The sequence below is a fragment of the Melopsittacus undulatus genome, chromosome 3 (genome assembly GCF_012275295.1).
Source record: "Melopsittacus undulatus isolate bMelUnd1 chromosome 3, bMelUnd1.mat.Z, whole genome shotgun sequence".
NCBI lineage: Eukaryota > Metazoa > Chordata > Aves > Psittaciformes > Psittaculidae > Melopsittacus > Melopsittacus undulatus.
This window is the reverse complement of record NC_047529.1, coordinates 90,914,982-90,935,834: the sequence shown is the minus strand read 5'-3', so window position 1 is coordinate 90,935,834 and position 20,853 is coordinate 90,914,982. Positions and strand designations below refer to the sequence as shown.

General features: G+C 40.1%; 1 protein-coding gene across 2 annotated transcripts; it reads right to left on the bottom strand.

Moving 5' to 3' along the window:
* Positions 1-3,677: 3,677 nt before the first annotated feature.
* GGPS1 (geranylgeranyl diphosphate synthase 1) lies at positions 3,678-20,524 on the bottom strand. Of its 2 annotated transcripts, XM_034060615.1 has the most exons (4): positions 20,399-20,524; positions 15,840-15,932; positions 8,952-9,022; positions 3,678-5,185 (listed from the first exon to the last, which is right to left on the bottom strand). In XM_034060615.1, the coding sequence occupies exons 2-4, from the start codon at positions 15,904-15,906 to the stop codon at positions 4,424-4,426; spliced, it is 900 nt and encodes a 299-aa protein (XP_033916506.1). In that variant the 5' UTR covers positions 15,907-15,932; positions 20,399-20,524; the 3' UTR covers positions 3,678-4,423. The 2 variants fall into 2 exon arrangements, with proteins under 2 accessions (XP_033916506.1, XP_033916507.1); XM_034060616.1 differs by lacking the exon at positions 15,840-15,932 and having other exon boundaries at positions 20,399-20,471.
* Between the last annotated feature and the right edge of the window lie 329 nt (positions 20,525-20,853).

The following is a 20,853-nucleotide window of genomic DNA, read 5'->3' as shown; positions in this document are numbered from 1 at the left end:
TAATATTTTTCTTTAATATCTCTTACATTCTATTTGGAAAGCAAGAAGGGAAGCTGTTTAACCTTTCTGAATGAAGTAAAGGAGATGCTGCAACATGACAGGAAATTACATGAGACAGCCTCGAGAGGCTAAAATTGGTTTTCTTATTCTCTCAGATCCTTTCCCTGGCTCTGTTTTTGCCTCTGTCCACCTGCCAGCTCTGACATTCATCAGGCTCTTGCTGAGTGGGATAATTCATTAATCCAGACAAAAGTTAACTCACTAGCCCTGGGGGAGAGAAGTTGAGTTCTTTCACAAAAAAACATTACCACCAAAGCAAAAAAGGTGTTGAAAGCAAATGGGTAGGAGAGGGAAATGAACTCCAGCTATAGGAGATAAAATAATTTAAGCAATAAAAAAAAATAATGAAAAAAATGTTGCAGGCTTTAGCTTATTGGAAAAAAAAGTTTCAGGCATTTCAGGACTGCAGAAGTTCTTGAATTACCTTTGTGAAGGCATATGATGAGCCAAGAGTTAACATTTCAAAAGCAAACCCAGACTATTTTGTTTGTCCAGTATCAAAAATGAGTTCGATGGGATTGTGTGTGCTATGCTATTAGTAGCAGAAAAGTAGCAGAGAACTACAATGAAAGTATTGAGCAATTAATACAAAGAACATAGTAAATATCAAACCTGAAATATAGAATGATATGATTAAGACAGAAAAAAAAAGCAGCAACAGATACCTATATTACTCTTGCATCTGAATAAAAGCCTGGCTCAATTCAGTGTTAAAGATGTATCAGAGTTCAAACCAGTTTTAGATAAGAACGTGGACAAAACAAAACAACACAAGCAAACAAAACCAACCCACAAACCCCCCAGACAAACACAACCAAAAACAACAACAAAAAGAAGCCCAACCAAAACACCAAACCAAGCAAATTCTGTGTTTATCCACCATGTTGGCATTTTAACAAAAACTTGAGGAAAGAAGCTATTAATATAGGAAACTTCCATAGCACATGGAGGCATTTATATATCTTATAGCTAGCAAAATCCACCATGAAGTTGAAAGCATAAAGAAATACCAGCAACAACTTTCCCACTGCCATTAACATTTTTAGAATGTTTGTATCAAGAGCTGGCTGATACATGAAGTTGTCCTGAACCCAGGACAGTGGTACCTGAACAGCCTGAGCTCAAATGCAGAGATGGAAGACAAGTTATCTCCCCTTCTCAGTAAGGTTCTGAAATGACACCATTTTCACTATAATTGATAGGGATAAAATGAACCTTTGAAAAAGCAGAGACCCATGTGCCATCCACTGGCTGGCCCCTCAGGTGACAGCATTTGTTTACATGCACCATTCATTCATATCCAAGCAAGCACAAAATCACAAGACAGACTGAGGTAAGGGGAAATGCTGGAGACCGATAAGCATTTGCATTTCTCTTTATATGCACTGCAAGAGCTAGCCCCCCAAGAAACACACTGGTAACCTGATCAAAGTAAATCTTGTTGGCAATCGTAGGATGATAATAGAGTTCTGGCTCAAAGGGACTGACACTGAAACCAACAGCCCTTTTTGTTTCCTTATAGCTGTTTCCACTTGCAACTCAGATTTCCACTACAGAGCAATCCATTTCTTGTTAAGATCAGGAAAAAACTTTACACTGTATTATGGGAGGCATAGCAACAGAAAACTGTGCTTACACAACTAAACTAATTCTGCAGCCACAGAACTCTCATGCTGCTTCAAGGAAGTGATTTTTCCTAACACAGCTTAACACCAGGAGCTTGTACCAGAGAATTCTGATGAGGGTTCATAGTCTCGTCTTTTGGCACCAAATATAAGACCTACCTTGACTATGGAGCATCATTACTGCTGATGCTTAATGCTTCAAGATGGTCTGCCTGCTTAACAGAGGAAGGGGAAAAATCCCAGCTTTCTCCAACTCCTGAATACATAAAACCCAAACCAAAACCCCCACAAAACTCAGAGGCCTCAATTCATCCTAACCAAAGGGAAGGGCAACAATACTTTGCTTCTGGGCCTTTTAAGATACACCTTCAGGTATGCTTTGAACACTGGTATCAAAAGCCTTGAAGGCAGAAGAGTAAGATGTATGGTTTCTTGTTGGTCCAGCTTTCTTTTCCCAGGGTACTTTTCCCTTCATACATACTTCTGGTTTAGAGGGCCTGCAGCTGGAAAACTTCCAATGTACTACTCCTAATTTTATGTAGGCATGTTCAACAAGATATGGTATTAGAATAAATACTGGGGTGAGCTGCCAGAATGAACCAAATCAACCACACAGCAGAAGTCTCAGATGGTAGAGAAGTTTTATACAAAAATAAGAAAAGCTACCTCATTGGGAAAGCTTGATTACACAAAATCATTTACATCCAGCAACTGAGCAGACATGAAACAGCACTAAGCACACTTCACATTGTCAGTTATAATATCCCAACAGGCACAAGGCTATCTTTTTTTTTACAGTAAGACTAGGAGATTCTCTGATAGCAATAGTGTTTCCAGTGCTCTCCCCCATTCAAGGAGAACTGCAACACTGCTTAGAAACTCCCAATACATGGCACAAGATAAACATACTTTGCTGCAGGTAGTATTTTCTCATAAAACAGATTTACAGACTTACTACTGAGCACTGCAAGTCATGAAAAAGGAATTACAATTCACTGACATTAACACTAAAGACACCTTTCATCAACTTTCAGCCATTCAGTCCTGGCAACTAGGTACATTGAGTGAAAAGGCTATTTATCATTCTGTGCCTAATCACAGAGCAAAGATTCCTCCTCAGCATGCAGATAAAAGGGATAGGCTATCATCCATAACTACATAATGTCTCTGACTAAAAGCAGTCATCCTGAATTTTTTCATGCTTGATCACTTTCAGAAGCACCTTAAAGCTGCCCAGGGAAGCCATTACAGCAACCTTCTTCAGTTAGTCTTCTCAGCAGGTTGAGACTATAACTCTCCCTGCTTTCCCAGAGCAGTAAATGAATACCTGTGTAAAACTATCCTTTAGTTGTCAGAAGCCAAGCACCTCTGGCCATTTTTTTTGAGAATATGCTTGAGCCAACACCACCGATGACTGCACCAGTCCTGCCTTTCATCCGAACCATTACCTCCCTACACCCAAGCAAAGCTTTATGTGGCTGTGAAGAGTAAAGGAACTGAACCCAATTAAAGCCAGCCCAGCTAAGAAGAAACAAACATCTCTGCTTAAATTTTGTTCACCTTTATGTATATGTATTTATCTATAGATAAGCAGAGGGTTTTGTCACTTATTGGCCTTTGCCCTTCAATCTTGCTCTCAGTTCCAGTTCCATTTTGCTGTGTCAGTATACATAATTTTAAAGTACTATTTAAACCATTAACAAAACTGAAGTGGTATTGTAGCATGTAGAACAAGATACTGCACTTTGTTTTAGCAAAAATTTACAGAACTTGTCTCTTTAGAGAGAGCTGTAACATGCCTCTAAATAGTAATTCAGGACATTAATGAATTACCTCCTGGAGAATCCCTTCTCAATTATAAGCAGAGACTAGCAAGACCTACACCTATTACAGTGTTCTGAAGTGACAGAGTGTGAATCCCATTCCATTTCTAGTAGCAGCTTATGATGTTGCTATTTACAGTTACATATATGAACTCTACTACATAGTTCCTATCTACAAAATACTTGATAGTTTAGAAATCTAAAACCAGAAAGTTAAAATTATTCACTGTGGAGCTGGAATTAGCAGCAAATTTATGCTTTGCTGATATGATGGAATCTTTGCTGTAAGGTACTTGGAAAACTTTATAAAGCTACATATTCAGACTAAACATTAGTCTTATTTGCATATAAAATACTATCTTTTGTAATTCACACTCCCCTGAAAATATCCCCAGAGGCTAGATAGGATATTCACTTCATAAGATGATCCATCTGATCTATGCAAGTCTAACTTTGAAATATCACACAACAGTTTTATGTGCATTGTGGTTGAAAGTAACTTGTTATTTAACATCAAATATTTTGTTTTACTAGGACATTGTTTGAAAATGCACATTACATTCAGTAAATTCTGATTTAATACAATTTCAGCCAGAAACCTATAGTAGCCTGGTTAAAGATATGAGAGTTTTAGGCCTGAAACAATGTCAATGATTGTATAAAGATGATTACATTTAGACTCAAAACTTGTTTCAGTTCTAGTACATCTGCTTTAAAAAAAGCCATCTGCAAGCAGTTATAGTTAAGAGTGTATAGATAATAGGGTAACTATTTCAATACTCAGTGACAAATTGCTTTTAAAAGTAATTTCTGTAATGTGGCTACACGAGGGTTTTAAACAAGACTGATTATGACACCTCTCACAGTCTGGTTATTTTCCCTTTTAAAAAGTTCTGATCCATCCCCAGAAGTATTTTAATTTTCAGATTCTTTGAACATTTTGCTCAGCTGTTCTACTAGTGCTACAAGCTCAGGGTTCCCCCCAAGTGATTCAATTTGTTTATAGGCTTCAGATTCAAGTTCTTTCAATGTATTCCGAGTGTACTCAAAGGAACCCACATTTTCAAGGTAATGTACACAGTACTTTTTTATATCTATGTTCTCTGTCCTTTGCCGTAAAATGTTTTGCACCTGAGTACTTTCAGGTCTTGACCAAATGGCATGAATGGTTGGGAATGAGAACTTGCCCTCAGTTAAGTCTTCACAAAAACTCTTGTTTTCACTATATTCTTTGGAGTGTAAGTTGGCATAGTCATCTCTTATTTGGAAGAAGAGGCCAAGTGTGTTAAGGAGTGGCTTTAAGTCTTCTTTATAATTTGAGAACAGCTGCATGAGGCCTACAGCTAATCCAAAGAGACCACCTGTCTTTTGCAGTACCATAGCTTTATATTCAGCTTCCGTAGGACAGGTGTAAGTATCCCTCCAGTAAATATCCAAGCCTTGACCTTTATGGAGTTCCAAAAGTTGACGGGTAAAAACTTTAACAGCATCTGGATGATCAAGGGTTAAAACCTTCTCTAAACCAAGGAAATACACATAATTAGCACAGTTGATTACAGATGGAATTCCATAGATACTGTGTGCCACTGGAAAGCCCCGTCTCAGCTTTGAGTTATCTTCAATATCATCCACAAGTAGGCTTGCATTGTGCAACATCTCTGTCACTTCAATGATAACCTGTTACAAGAAGAGAAAAATTACTAAGTCTCCCACTGTAATTTAACCTCCAGTTTCGCAAAACCATTTTTAAAAGGGACAAGGTTTTAAAGAATGGTATTCTCTATCAGTGAGACTCCTCTGCTTCTACCATCAATACAGATTTATGACCCTGTTTGCTGTAAGTCCTGGATCTTGTGGTCTTTTGTGTAACGTTTTCAGATTCAAAGTGAACTTACTCCCTGAAAAGTTTCCACTTGCATGCTCCTCTTCATGGTTGCTACAGTTCCAAAATATGCCATTGTCTAGGATTCAATGCAGTAACCATTACTGGAAACATGAACAGAGGAAAAGCAACACAATGTTGTGACAAGTGTAGATGCACTAACTTGAGGTCTCCAAGGTCAGTTCTTACAAGTGTTGGGTATCACTCATATTTGTAAACCTTGTTTTCATAAACGGAGAGTTCACCTTTCTTCCCCCACGCTTTGTACAGTTAACTTCAGTACTGAATTCTTAGAAGATAGACTATTCTCTCTGAAACATCATTTGGAGAATTCTTGACAGAAAGATGACAGCTACAACTTTTAGGAAAGCTTCCTAAATGCTTACTTTACTGCTTGTTACTAGGTGAACCAATATCATATATCACCTGAGGTACACAGACTAATTAAAACATCAAGCTTGTAGCTGACTACATTTGACTAAAAGTGAACCTTAATTCCAAACCAGGACAATTGAACAAAAAAAAATAAATTTTTAACTCTTAATTAACTGTTATTATCTATTTATTATTTACTATATACAGTTTTTATTGCACAGCTGCTATGCAGATAACAGCTGTATGCAGCACCTGCTTATATGGCAATAAATTTAAGCACATGAAACTGCATGCTGTATAAACCCACTGCAAAACACATTAAGATATGTGTTTTAAAGCTAACAAACCAGTGACACTTGCTAGCTACAAATACTGCCCTCAGTCAATATTCATCAAAAACCCCTGCTTCTAAAAAATACTAAGGCCACCATTAAATAGTGGCTAGTACCTAGTATGGTCCTATTTGGTGGATGTTGTAGGAAGGACTTTACTGCAAGCACCTTCTTGAGCATCAAGCCACCTAGTATTCAGTGACCAGTGTCCCACAGACTAAAACCCAAACCCCAGCAATCCAACTGTTTGTCCCAGATATAGATGCAAGAACAACCTACTCAAGAAACACTAATGACTCTTCTACCAGTTAGAAGTGAGGCCCACTTTGACCTGTGAAGTTATATTGCTGCCCACTGACTTCAAGTCAGAGGATAAAGTAGATACTGAAAGCAACTTTGCATACCTATTTGTCTGGGTATTCTTTTTGTCCATTATGTCATTCTCATTCTCAGTAGTATCAGGGAAGTCTCCCTGTTCTCTGGCAAGTTCCTCAGATAAGCCTATTCCAGAATTTCTCTTATTAACCTATTTCACCATGCTGTCAGTTTGATGAACTTTTGCAGCTTCTAGACATTTAAGGTTTAATTGAAACAGTGCTTCATGACTGAGTGCTTGAATTAAGTTATATTGTGAACTGAAAAGACAATGTAAAAAATGCTTCAGAGTTGAAAGTAAGAACCAAAAAAGTTCAGACAGCCAAAAAAAAAAAAAAAAAAGGGGCAAGCTTATTTTAGAAGACATGAGGAAGTCGCCTGAGGAAATGAAAAGACTGCTCTTCATAATGAAAGCTGAAGAGCAAGCACAGAGTGTTATGCCTTCTTATAACCTAAGCCTATCCAATCAGTAGCTGCTGCACTATCACTCTGACACACAGATTTCTATCTCCCTTCTTGCAATAGGTTTAAAATTTGCTTGGCTCTGTACTAGGCTATTTCAGTGCCTTTTTAGAAGAAAGTTCATCTGACAAACCCAGTGTTCTCTAATTCAGCAAGGTGAAGTGTCTCAGTGCAGGGTGAGGAGCAAGAAACCACTTTTCTGGGAAAAGTGTGAAATGGTGGCAGCCAATAGTAAAATCAACTACCAAGGAACAGTAGCCTCAACTGTATCATCTAAAACTACATGTAGACAAATGATGTAAGGTGGAAAAAAAACCCCATACAATAGTGAGTGCCAAAATTCAGATTTTTAATAAAAGAAATACAAATAGCTGGAAAGGAATCAGGCTGCTAGACACCTGGGACATCTTAGAAAGATTATGATACATGGCAAAAAGATGACTAGAGGTGGTCCTTCAGACTTCAATAACCTTAAGTTATTAAAATTGGTACAAGTATGCACAAAAGAAGTAATAATTGCAGACTGCAGATGGCAGGGTCTTGGTTTTGTCCTCAAATGACCCAAATAATAAAAAGATCAAGTTCCCTCACAAACAACTTATGTGGTAAAGGAAATATTAAAACATCAGTTTTCTTTATAAAGATAACCAGAATAAGTGGTCCAAGTTTTCAAAAATGCTTAAAGTTTGACAGTTTAAATGTAACAGGTAGAACTGGTAACTTCTGTTCATACAGAGGCACTGCTGCTTTAGTTAACTATAGCACATGAAAGAAGATGAGTCCATGTCATGGGTGCTCAGAGGAAGACAACAGCCAGACTGCAGCATAAGGAATCCCAGTTGAACAGAATGAAAGTTTCTTGTCATGGGAAGATAGGCCCTGAGGCTGCAGAATCTACATCCTCATGTTTTCAAAACTCAGCAAGGATCCCAAAAACCTTAAGTAGGTAGGGAGCAAGATGTGCTTTACACAGGGGGGTGCCCTAGATAGCTTCCAGAGGCTTCTTCCAGTTTGAATTCTGATCTACCAAATTAGACTAAACCTATGCATACAATACATAGGTTGCTATATAATACATTGTATTTGAATGCATAGCTGAGCATAGTGTAAGATGTGTCTAGTGGAAGCCAGAATAAATCTGTCTAAAAATTAGAGAGACAGGTTGGAATATAGAAGAGTTACAAGATGATGAATGCAGCATCTTCCATTGTTTATGTAACTTTGACCATTTTGATATTTGAGGACTAAGTACTTCTCTTAAGCCACATGGAAGAAGACTCCTTCACAAACTCCAAACGTACTTCTGTGAACAGTTAATGAAACTAACTAAGGACCAACTTGATAAGTGTCCAAAACCGTAATTGGTTATTTTAATGCCTTATGTTGTCTTGGATGCAGAATATTTTGCAATCTCCGAATGCAGTTTAGCAAAATTGTAGTCTAACCAAGATAAGTTTTCATTTGACAAGCCACAGTGTATAAATACACAGCCATACATCTTATATAGCTCTGTCCGAAGGACAAGCAAAAGGGAAGAAGAAATCCTAGTTTAAAGCTTCTCATTAGAGGACTCTGGACTGAATAAGAAGTCCAGTTTCAGGTCCAGAATAAATAGTGCTTTATAAAGTTTATTTCTTTGATATTTTTGTCTCAAAACCAAAAGATTTTTTTTTTCAACCATTATATTTGTGTAGTTTACAAGGCAACTGTCTAGTTTCTTTCATAAGTCTTTGAAAACCCAGTGTGGGTAACAATGGTAGCTGCTTATCTACAACTTAACAGGTTGAGTACACTTGGTACTAAGTAACTATACTACATTGGACAACCCATGGAAGTAACTTTTTTAGTGTTACATAACAGTCAAAGCTTTGCCCTAAAGTTGTCTTCCTGAAAGCTTAACGTGTTCATAAATTAGTACATTTAAGACTGCTGATCATTTATGCTATGTAAGAGAATCATCTGTTTCCAGTAGTCTTGGAAGAAAGATTAATAGCCCTTTAAAGTAATTAGCCAGTACCTGTATTTTATCTTCCGGAACATTCAGCCAGTGATTAAAGGCCTGTGACAGTTTGGTTCTCACTTGCTTACCTACAATAAAAATATTACAGACATTTATAAAAAGCACATAAAATTCATTATTAGGGAAAACAGTTTGTCTTAACTACAGCTGATCTGAGACCAGTAAACTGATCGGTGTGGTCACCTGAAAGCAGAAAGCACATCCTAGTGGGTTACCTTGTTACTTCATTGTATGAGCATCAATTATATCAGTTTCAAACATTTCACAGTAATATGAGAAGTGCACATTTACAGTTACTATATTTAGTTTTGGCAGTTTAATTAGTAAGTGATCCTGACAGTGTTGGTAACATGTACAGATCAATTTACTACTTCTGAAAGTAAACCCTAGCTTGGTAGGCATGTTGATTTTGTGTATGTAAAAGATTAAGAAGTTTCAGTTATGACTCATTAGTTGAAGATATGGATTTGTTGAAAATCTATTTGTCTCCATTTTTAGGTCTTTCTCCTGTAGTACTCTTTACTTGCTACTGACAATTTGTAAAACACAAGTGATATTTGATATATTTAGTAACTCTAAAAAAAAATCTGAACATTTTGAACAGAACTTTCCAATAACTCGCATTTATCTTAGACACAAGGAATCTACTTAAAAAATAATAGGATTTGTTCTGCTTTGGCTAAACCTAGGTTGGTGGAGCCAAGCAGTCACCCTGTTTCATAGGGATGAAAGATCAAAACTCCAAGTTCAGTGTTAAAACAATCATTACTGTTTAATCCAGATACATTTTACATAAAATTTTAATAGAAGTTAACCCATCGATGTCAGCTTTCTTTAATAAATTGTTAGGAGTCACATACTGATGATCAATATGAAATGAAGTCACTCCCTACCCACACTGAGACAATGCTGCTCTGAACTTTGGGAAACTCAGCTACGTGCAAGATCTTCAAATAACTGCAAGACAAACAGCTCTGCATACATAGCTCACATCAACAAGGCACCTGGAATAAAAGCTTTAAATTCCAATGCAGTGCAACCTAGACAATGGGTTGCATATTACTCAAGATCTACTGAGACACAGCTTAAGGATTCTGCAATATTAGTCCTCGTGCTGATGATGCCATCTTGCCCATAGCACTAAAGAAATTTCAACAGCTGAATCTCTCCCTAAGGCTTCTCTACTGCTGTGTGACCAGCACATACAGAACAGAATAATAAAAAGGGGTAAAGATTCACTTGCAGTGATACACCACAGAAATTGGACTGAGGGTATTTCTTTCTCTAATTAAGTCACCACCAGGTAGGCAATAGCTTTGTGGTTTGGGCTTTTACTCCCTGGCTCAAAGGGCTTCAATTTCTGTCTCAATTCCCAAACATTTCCACTGCTTCCTGTCACCACCATCTTCTGTTTTTCATTAGAAAAGAATAACAAAAGGTGCTTCTTATTTCATAGAATGGTATTGGTTTCTGGTCTCAAAAGCCTAAATGCAGAAGCCTCTGTTCCTTGCCACACACCTTTCCTCTCCCCACACTGAGCAGGGCAACAATACAAGGACACTAGGACAAAATTAAAAGGAGTAAAACTTGACACTGGTAGAATTATCCCATTTCTTTGGTGTTAAGTGTCATGCTCTGTTAATTATTTTTAGGAAGGCTATTGTGAAACTGAAGAATATAGAGGTCTAACTCCTAAAATTAGACACTCTACCTACTATATAGAACTATAGTAATAGACATAACTGCATCAAGCTTTTATTACAGTTATGCTAAATGCATTTTGTTTAATCTGTTTAAGATCCCAATATTACCCAAATCAATCAGTAACTATAGAAAGATTTTCTCACTAGAAATGCTGGGTGGAAAAGGTGAGGGGAAAAAAAATAAAAAATCAGAATATAGCAGATTCACTCTGATGAAATTCCTCCTACAAATAAGAATATAAACCCCTTATCTTTAAAACAAAAATCAAGTTAAAGATGTATGGAGGATAATCCCTCCCGACTCTTCAGATAGATGAGATGCTTCTATAAAAAAAAAAATCAGCTTGACTTACTCTCTATATGCACAATTGTTCTTGTGACAGGGTACATATCCAAAACCCACAGACTTCCAGCTCCAGACATACTCCTGATTAGTACTTCTTCACTCTTGCTGCAGTGAAGTGACTATAAATTATGTTGTTAGGGCAGCACCCCTCTTGATAGTGAGGGTACATAAAAGGGCTAGAACAGCTTGGGCAAGAAGAGAGGGACTATCAACCTAGCTCTCATTAGAGCCTCACCAAGCTAATTCAACTTATTACACCAGCAGAAGACTCTTCTGCTAGGTTAGCTTTCTGCCAGCTTTAGATACTGAATCAGCTTATGAAGTGGATCTGCCAGTTAGTACAGGGTAAGCAGCGGATGCTGAGACAGAGAAAGGGGGCACTGCCCTTCTAGACAAAGCAAACTATTACCTTAGCTGTCTTGTACATTTCCACATTTACCTCTGTCCTCTGATGGATTAAGGCTAAATGGATAAATTCCCCAAGCAGACCTCCCCACACAGCTACAAAAACACTGCAGCCAGCATAAGTGAACTGCAGAAAGACAAGCAAAGAGAGCAAGCACATGCATTTCTAAATCTGGATAGCCACTTGTGACAGATTTAAGGTCACTGTAGAATTGTCTAGCTTAAGTCCTCTATTCAAAATAGGGTTAATTAGTCCAGGATTGTGATCCTGATTTTTGCCTTGTTCCTTCTCCTCAGGATCCAAAATGGTTACTGCATGGTTACTGCAGCTAAGCTTGCCTCCAGTCTTCAAGTCCTAACCAATTCTTTCTTGTTTTTAAGTGTGAGATCCAGCACAAAGCCTTCCTTCATCTGCTCCTTGATCACCTCTGTCAGCAGTGGTCATTGATGCATTCCAGAATCCTCATGGATTTCCTGTGCCTTGCTGGTTGCTGCTTCTACAAGATACTGAGTCTAAGCTAAAGTCTCTCATGAAGACCAGTGCCTCTAAATATGAGGACTCTTCCAGTTGTCTGGAGGCCTCATCTACTTCTTCTTGCTTAGGCAGTCTGTAGCAAAGACTCACTATAGTGTCATCTTATTGATCTGCCCTCTAATCTTAAATCACAAGCTGTCAACAGGCTTATTGCCTGAAGGCAGAGCTCCATGCAGTTCAGTTGCCCTTTCACATAAAAAGCAATTCCCACCCCTCTTTACCCCAATTGTTTTATTAGGCAGTCCAACATCCATTGCAGCACTCCAGCTGTGCAAGCTATCCCACATTAGATACCCCAATTAAACTGCAGCCCTGTAACTGCATGCAGACCTCTAGCTCCTCCTGTTTATTCCCCATGCATTTGTGTACAGGCACATCAGAGAAGCACCCAGTCCTGCACAGTTCCTGGAAAAAAAAAAAAGTGAGAGCTTCTCCCATCATGTTGTCCTGTTCATACTTCCTTGTTTGAGTACATACACCTATGACGGGCTGCCTTCAGCTCTGCACTGTTGATTACAAGATGCCGCTTTTGTCCCCATCAGCCTACACCATTTTGTTCACTGTTTTTTTACTTGACGGTGTGTAGTCATTCCCCTATACTGTAATTTTTAGTTTAAGTCCTTTCTCACCAGATTGTTCAGCCTGTTTGCAGAAATTTTTGCCCTGACTCGGGTAGATGGATGCTATCTCCTCCTAGTAGTCTTTGACCTACAAATGGAGTCCCATGGACATAAAACTCAACTAACCACTTGTTGATACGCAGGACCTGTTTGTTCCTCTTAATGATAAGGGGAGCATGGTTGAGGTTAATGGATAAAAGCCACCTGCTTCCTGTGTCCTTGGCCTTCATTCCAAAAGCCACATAGCGATGCCTGATAAGCTCCAGGCATCCTCTTGCTATATCCACTAGTGCTCAAGTGGAAGAACTGCAGAGTTAAGTACTCTGAGGGTGAAACACACCTTGGCAGTTCCTTTATAGCATCCCTGATCAGAACTATCCAGAAACAGCAAATCTCCCTAAGACAGAAGCTCTGTTCCTTGCAGGAGTCAGTCTCCCCATTAGTATCACTTGCTGCTGCCCAGGTGCTGATCTGATGCTTTGTTGTATATAAAGCTCCCAGCTTTGCGCCTTCCTTCAGTGCACTAAACCTATTTGGCAATTGCACATCTGCTCGAGGAACAGATAGCTTTCTCCTAGTGCCAGAAGCCATCAGCTCCCAGTCTTCACCATTGTGGGAATCTCCATTTCCCAATGTGACATGCACAGACTGTTCTTGCCCCTCCTTCAATATACCTGGATGTTTCAGGCTCTTGAACCTGCAAGGTCTTGCTCTTTTTGTCATTTCTGATGCTGTGCCGCCTGCTGACCCTCTTCCACTGCTCCTTTGCTTTGTGACACATTTTCTACCAGTGCACACATCTTTCAGGTGCAGGGATATCGCTTTCTTCTGTCTCAGTGGGCTCCCTCAGGCATCTCTGCAGCTCAGATACTCGAGACATACAGTCTCCCTCAGGAAATTTACCCAAGTTGAAGCCTCTGATGTGCCAAGTGTAGCTGTGCCAGTGGCAGAGATCATGCCTTCTGGTGCTTAACTCCTTCACCAAGCTAGTCAAGTTCAACAGCCCAGAAGAAAAAGCTAAAACCAGAAGCCAGTCTTTGTTGTTTAGCCTGCTGAAAAAGCCTAGGAAAGATGGCAATCAGGGCCAGAGGGACATGAAAGCAAAGATGTACAGTTATGAATAGGATCAGAGCCTATCCCTTTCAAAAGAAAGCTGTTGATCACAACAGTTTTACTGCGGCTGAAATTTCATATACTTCTTAATGCTGCAAAAACCAGCTACTGGTGTTAATGCAGCCACTCCAAGATAAAAGGTTTATCATATGCGTGAATCAGGCCACTTTGAGACGAACCATACTGGAATTTGTGAAAATTAATCCTGTGTATTGCACTTTGTTTACATGACTGAAAGTCACAATACTAGGTTAAACAGAACACTTCTATAAACTAGGATGGCAATGCTCTACTGAGCTGACTTTGGGCAATGCCAGTGCTTCAAAAATAGTAAACATCCAGCTATATGACTGTAAAAACCCTCTCTGCTTCACCTGTCACTCTGTACCATTTTTCCACAGATATACAGGTATTTCTGCATAGAGAGAGGTATATCTTACCTCTCACCTTCTCCAAAAGGTAAACTAAATTAGGAAGAGATCATGTTAAAGCACACAATCGGATTTATGATACTTTAGCAGGACAATATAAAACTCTTGCACTATCAGTAGTATAACATTATGTAAACCATCAGTTTAAAGCAATCAGGGTTGAACTCACTCAAAAGTATAGGAGTTTAGCCACAGAAGGTGGAAAGGTTTAGTGTATATCCTAGATGCATAATTTAAAGTGAAAGCTAACTGAAGAGCTATTGGTCAAACACTTTTGCTTATGGAAGCCTTTTCTGGGGGACACTTTTTGGTTGTTGTATATTTCCTATTAGGAAGCTGAGCTTTTCTTGATGTTATCTACAATAGCTTAAGAAATTTGTAGCAACTAAAGCTACACAGGTGTTACAATATACATTGGTTATATGAGATAATGTAACCAAACAAAAAGTACACCTAAAGATAGCATTTGAGGAAAGTAAGTTTCTTTGGGACCAGCTCTTAGAAAGCTCTCTAGAACATTGTAGGCTCATTCTCGAGGTATTCTCTAGCAAATTCTCCAGCAAAACTTAGCTCAACATACCTAAAAACAATACACTGTGAAGATATGGGAAATGAGCTTTCTGGCATTAAAAGGACATGTTACTGCCAAGTTCTTTCCTTTTCTTATTTTTCAACTCATGGAGTGCTAACTGTCAAGCCAAATAATCACTACTGTAGACAAGACAATCCTGAGTATTTGCAGAGATCAATAATTAAATTACACACAGGTATAATGACTTGAGACCCACTATACTGATATACAGGTCTTGTTGAAGATGTGCAAAAACCACTGTGCCTGTGATTCATTTTCCTACACGTCCAGACAGAAGGTCTTCTACCCTAGCCAGATATAATTTTTGTCAGAATTATTTTCCTTAATATTCACCGTATTTTGGATCATCCTTAACTCCACCAGTATGCAATAAAAGCTGGACAGCAGACAATGATACAATAGTCCCAGTGGCAAAGTAGTTCCACTACTATTTTTCCAAAGTTAGTCACTTTGACAGATTATATGGTCTTCCTTACACTTTAGGTGCACAAGTAAAAGCCACAACAAGCAATCTGACTTTTCAAAGAGGCTTCTGACATGCATATCCATACAGTAGTTCTTTATCAAACTGCATCCTGAATTACGCTAAAATATGCACCATTCAAGACTGAAAAAATAATCTAATTGTGTTTCTAGTGACCCAGTACTAGACAAGGACTGGCTGATTCTCTGGGAAGTGACACCACCCAGGGACAGCCGAAATTTGCTGAAAAAATACCTGGCTCTACACATGCCAGCAGAACAAATTACACAAATGAAAACACACACTTTCAACAAAAATAAACATGACCCACTGGGTCCAGTACAGGAAGCTGATAAATTCAGGCTGCTGTTTTGCTATTTAAGAATGGGCTCAACTCCTTAGTATTTGTCCTTCACAGTTGTAAAAAGTAGCAAGTCAGCTACTCTGGAGAACAGAGTAACTGAAAAACTACTTACACTGCAACAGACTCAAGAGCTATTGTAGCAATCTCAGAAAGTGGTTCTACAAGAGGAAGAAAAGAACACACACAAGTACTGAAAAGTGTTGCTTTTAATTACTTTTCAATCCACAAAACAAGAATGGATAAACTTCCCAACTTATACTTGCTATGAAAATGCTTTTGATATTTAAGAACAACACAGTACAAAGAAACTTGCCTGGCAGTTGAAGTAAGTACTGGTATGGCTCTAGGATTCTTTTAGAAGTTTCATCCATCCCATCCATTTCTTTATTTCATAAGAGGTAGTTCACTGTTAAAGAAAGTGTTATTTAACACTATTAAGACCAAAAATTAGAGAAGTAAAAAGTAGATGCATGCAATTAATAAAAAGTCAGCTGACTTCAAGGTTGGGTGCAAATACTTCAACTTTGCACATGGCACTTTCAGTTAATTTCCCCAGATTTCATTTAGAAAAGAAACAAGCATATGTACTAAACAGAGTTTCCTCTATTCATGAATAGTTTAAACCAATTCCTGGACTTTGTTTGCTCTTTTATGTATTGGAGCATTCAGTAATTGAAACATCAGCATTTGCAGCAATGAAAGTCCACTTTAAAGGAGACAGCACATACATAACCTCATATGACTACTCTGATTAGACCTCCTTAAATGCTTTCCCCATACAAAAGTAGAGATGTCCAAGAGCAGAAAAATACATCACACCAAGGCAACTTCAGTAAGTTGTACACCAGCTTCAGCCTTCTGATAGAATTCTTAGGTTCTGTTTTAGAAGGCAGAACAGGAATATACTATTTTCTTACCTCTGTTTCAGCATAAAGACATCTTTATAGGCTTTCCCATATATTATATAGGTAATAGACTTTTAGGAGCAATCTTTCACAATCCAACCCCTACATAGCTCAACAATTGTCTATTGATTATGTTTCAGTTCACATAACTTTGGTCATCTATATCTGCATTTTTTCCAGACTCTTTTCTGTAATAGATTTTCTGTCCTTTCACCTCTAGCCTTCCTTGCTGCACTGCAGATGCAGCAGCTCAAAACCAACTCTTCTAATGTCATTTTAAGACAGGAACTGCAGCAAGAGCATAAAGTCTTATGCTACTTCAGCATAATTTCTCAGCCACTTAGATAGCATCTTGAAAATGCTATGCTTTTTGCCCCTGGAGCATCTGAAAATTATATAAAGTATACATTAAAATATTTTAATTAGATAAGTATGGACTGATGCATTTTTAACAGTTACATTAAGAGGGGTGGCTAACATGAAGAGAAAAACTAAATTCCACACTTGCTCAAAGTAATCCAGCAGTACTCTCACATCAAAAGCTCAGACGATCAACATTAAGATCACTGCTTCCTCTTAAGCTACCTGGACAAACTGGTATTCTCTAGCATTCATGACTTTTCCCTTTCATTATAACTCTATCAGTTCCTGTCTACTTCTATTCCCACCCTCTACACCCATAAGTATCTGCAGCAGTCCAAAGTTGGGATCTGCACTGATAACCATTTTCCAAACTTAGGTTTGGATCAACTCCTTTATTTGCTTCACTGTATATGTTAATCAAATATATCAGCACTTCAGGGGCAGGAAAGGCTATTTAAGCAAACACAGCTGCCAACAAAATGCTCATAAGACTGCACCTTTTGGGAAAGCTTTGCATAGTTTCTTAGCACTAATGCCATAGCAAAGCAGTATAGCCTTTCCACCTTATCCCATGGTATGCCAGCACAACTGATAACTAGTGTGGTCAGGCCGCGAAGTAATCTAAATCAGATCTGACACCCTTGACTCCCTGTTTTATTGTCAGGTTACTGGTATAGCTAAACGGATAGAAACTGCTTTTAAGCCAGTAAGGAGAGTCAGCTGTCAAACTGTACCCTTAAATATCAAAGATAAGTCTCAAGGGACTTCAGTGAGGAAGTGAAACCAAAATGATTATCATAGTCTAGCCCCAGATGTTAAGCATAAAGAAACTGGTAGAAATAATGACACTATCAACTTAAACTGTCATGTGGCTATTATTTGTCAAAAAGCCACACAGTGGTTTAGAATTGAAAGTGCATTGCTGGAAAGAGATGTTAGGGTTGGAATTGTTCCTCTATAAAGTTTCTGCTTAAAAGTAGGTATTAGAAGTCTTTCCTCTCCGTCAGCCTACCAGGTTTCTTGCCTGTCTGTAGGACACTAAGACATGAAATTCTCTAGTATTACACAGTATCAAACTAAATATTTGCACCTTTTGGCACAAAACTAATACTGGTCTACCCAAAATGCTTCTTATGAGCAGAAAATCAGTCAGGCACTTCTCCCACAAGGGCGAAGGTTTTTATTTTTTTAAATAAAAGGGAGGCAAAAAAGCTCTAACAGACAAAGAGTGCATTGTAACTTAGTTTTAATCACTACACTTAAACTTTTCTAGACTGCTAAACTACCTTTAAGTGAAGCAATAGGTAACCTCCACTAAGGAAAAGACAAATGGTCTGATTATTCAGACAGCTACATGTCTAACACATCCACCCAAACAAGAACAGTGAACAGAACCTCTCCAAAGCTTACCCAAAGAAACAGATGCTTGATAACTATGTAAACGAAGTTGCTCATAAAGGTCTGTAAGCATGAATAACATGATGTGAAACTTGTAATTAACTGCTCTTTGCACAAAGTTATCACATCGGACACACTTGGGAAATGCTTGATATTAAGGTTTCCTGCATAGGTGACTAACCAATTTACTATGGAAGTTACAGTGTTGCAGAAAGAAAGTTTTCTGAGTAAAGACATTTAGAGACAAGATCTCAGTCAGCACTTGGGGGGGGGGGGGGGGTAGGGAAGTAAAACTGCCAGGAGTTAATCAATGAATGGAAATGCAAAGCCTTTTGTTAGTGAAAGCGCAAGAATTGATTACATGTGCCCCTATTCAAAGGATTAAAGCAGTTAAGGTCATTTTGCCTTTTAAAGCAGTACACAGACTTACTGCATTTCAATTCAAATGCATGACTAAATTACGTTTCCAGTTATTTCTCAGTATCCCCACATAAACACATAGAACATCTGTTATGGGCACAGGCCATACAATCACAACAGAACGTCCCTAGAACGGTCTTTTGGACTGTAACGAAGTTCCTCTCTAATGATCACTTTGAAAATACACAACACACTAAAATAAGATGGTGACATGGGCTTCCATAAGTTGGAACTACTTTAAAACAATACCTGAAGCTGTGATCAGGAGTTTTCTAGAGAACACGCAAATAAAATTAATTCTAGGCTATACTGAAATAAAAATCTTCATTTCTCATCCCAACCCTTCCAATCTGCAGAACAGTCTCCTCCTTCCCAAAATTAGGGGAATGTGATCACTGGAACAGTCCAGGTTAAACAGCTTTTTTAAAAGCATCGCCATCTCAGGGGCTACCATCACAGTACAGTTACACAGCAAAATAAAGAGAGCAGAGACGTGTAATCGGATCCATCAGAGAATTTAGTGCACCAGACACTGGCTTCATTGTAACCAGTGTGTGCGGAAAAGCCCCAAAGAGGTGAGTGCAGAAATGAGAATGTTTGTTTCAGGAATACACAGACACTGTTGCGAAGGCGTATTGCTTCAAAGAGGCTATCAAGGCTCTTAATCCAACAGGTATTTGGACAGGATTCTTGTCACCCTGGTCCCCATCCTCATTCTAATTAGTAGAGTCCTCTTCACAAGCTCTCCTAGGCTGACATCGAACAAAATCTTGTATTCATCTTCAAGATAGGCAACTTCCCATCTGTGGGATGATAGTCATTCACTTTCCCCGAAGATGCAACTGAGTAAACAAGCGGCTTTTCACAGTTACCATTTCAACACTAACGCTAGAACAACAAAAACATACTGTTGCTGGAACTGTACTTCGATTTTAACAGGACTTCCAGTATAATTGAGCATGAATGCTATGGAAACTGGACAAAAATACCAGGACTGTCCAAGTTCTGGCACTATGGTGTGACTGCACGCAGACGGGAAGGCATTTTAAGATTCAGGCTGACCCGAGGGTAGAAAACGAGTCGGCAGAAATCGTGACTACTTCTGAATCACTGCAATACGTGATGAAAACTCACATTTCACAAAGAAAGTGAAGTTGTTACCCTGCTCGCAGATGTCTAACCCCTGCCCAATACGACAGTCAATACAAAAGACACAGAATTCATTTTTCGTAGCTCAACATAGTATAGATACGTAACCGCGAAGGAAGCGGCAGAGCCTCTCCAGCTACTCCCACAACGCCAAGGCAAGCAGCCCAGCCTCACCAGCGCCATTTTAGATAAACTGAGACCGAGAGCCGCGGACTCCTCGCTCCCCCTACCCGCTGTCCACCCCCATTTTCTGATCTGCGCTGCTGCCAACCGGGCTCGGCCCCCGCCAGGGAGGGAAGCGCCGCCCGTCACCAGCCCGGCGCAGCCCCAGCTCCCGAGAGCCCGGTCAGCCCGCCCCAGCAATAGCGCCGCCGACCGCCGGCGCCGCCCAACACTAACGGAGGCCGCCGGCCCCCCTTCCCTTCAGCCCCTTCCCGGGCAGCCCGCCAACATCTCCTAGGCGGAGCGGCCGCGGGACCTACTTCCCTTCCCCCCCCCACCTCAGACAGGGTCGCCCTTGCCACCCGTCCCCGCGAATAGCGGGGGGAGAAGAAAGACTAGCTCCTCTTAGGCCCCCGCGCCAGGCGGCGACAGCACCTCGTTCCACTACGGCCAAAGAAAGGGCAACCGTGCTCACCTAGCCTCCGCCGCCAGCCGGAGCCGCTCCCCCGAGCAGTCCCCGCTCCACGAGTGGCGGCAGCCAGAGTACCGCCCCCTTCCGCTCCGCCGGGCGCCACCTTCCCCTGTTGGGGGAAAATGCGCCACCAGCGCAGCACGGCGCAGGCGCCGGCCTGGCCCCCTCGGCTCATTAGCATTCGGCCGGAGCCCCGTCCCCTCGTGGCGGCCGCGCGCGGTGCACTCTGGGAGGCGTAGTCCACCCGTCGGTGTCGCCCCTCTCTATCCGGTACGAGGCGCTGAGAGGGAACTGCGTGGCCCATGAGACCCCGCGGCGCCCGGCCTCGGTTTCCATCTCGGTGGAGAAGAATGATGTCAGTATTTCCGACACGGAGGCCAATAGGGATGAGGGAGGGGTGGGCTCTGTAGGCCGGGACCCAATGCAGGAGGCGGGGAGAGGGGCGGGCCTCGGCCCGT

What these genes read in the sequence shown, in the direction of transcription:
- GGPS1 (XM_034060615.1), bottom strand. Translation starts at nt 15,906, where the DNA reads ATGGATGGGATGGATGAAACTTCTAAAAGAATCCTAGAGCCATACCAG. An exon ending in GTACTTACTTCAACTGCCAG is followed by an intron (nt 9,023 to 15,839) that starts GCAAGTTTCTTT and finishes TTTTTATTGTAG; the next exon opens with GTAAGCAAGTGAGAACCAAA. An exon ending in TTCCGGAAGATAAAATACAG is followed by an intron (nt 5,186 to 8,951) that starts GTACTGGCTAAT and finishes TTCTTGTAACAG; the next exon opens with GTTATCATTGAAGTGACAGA.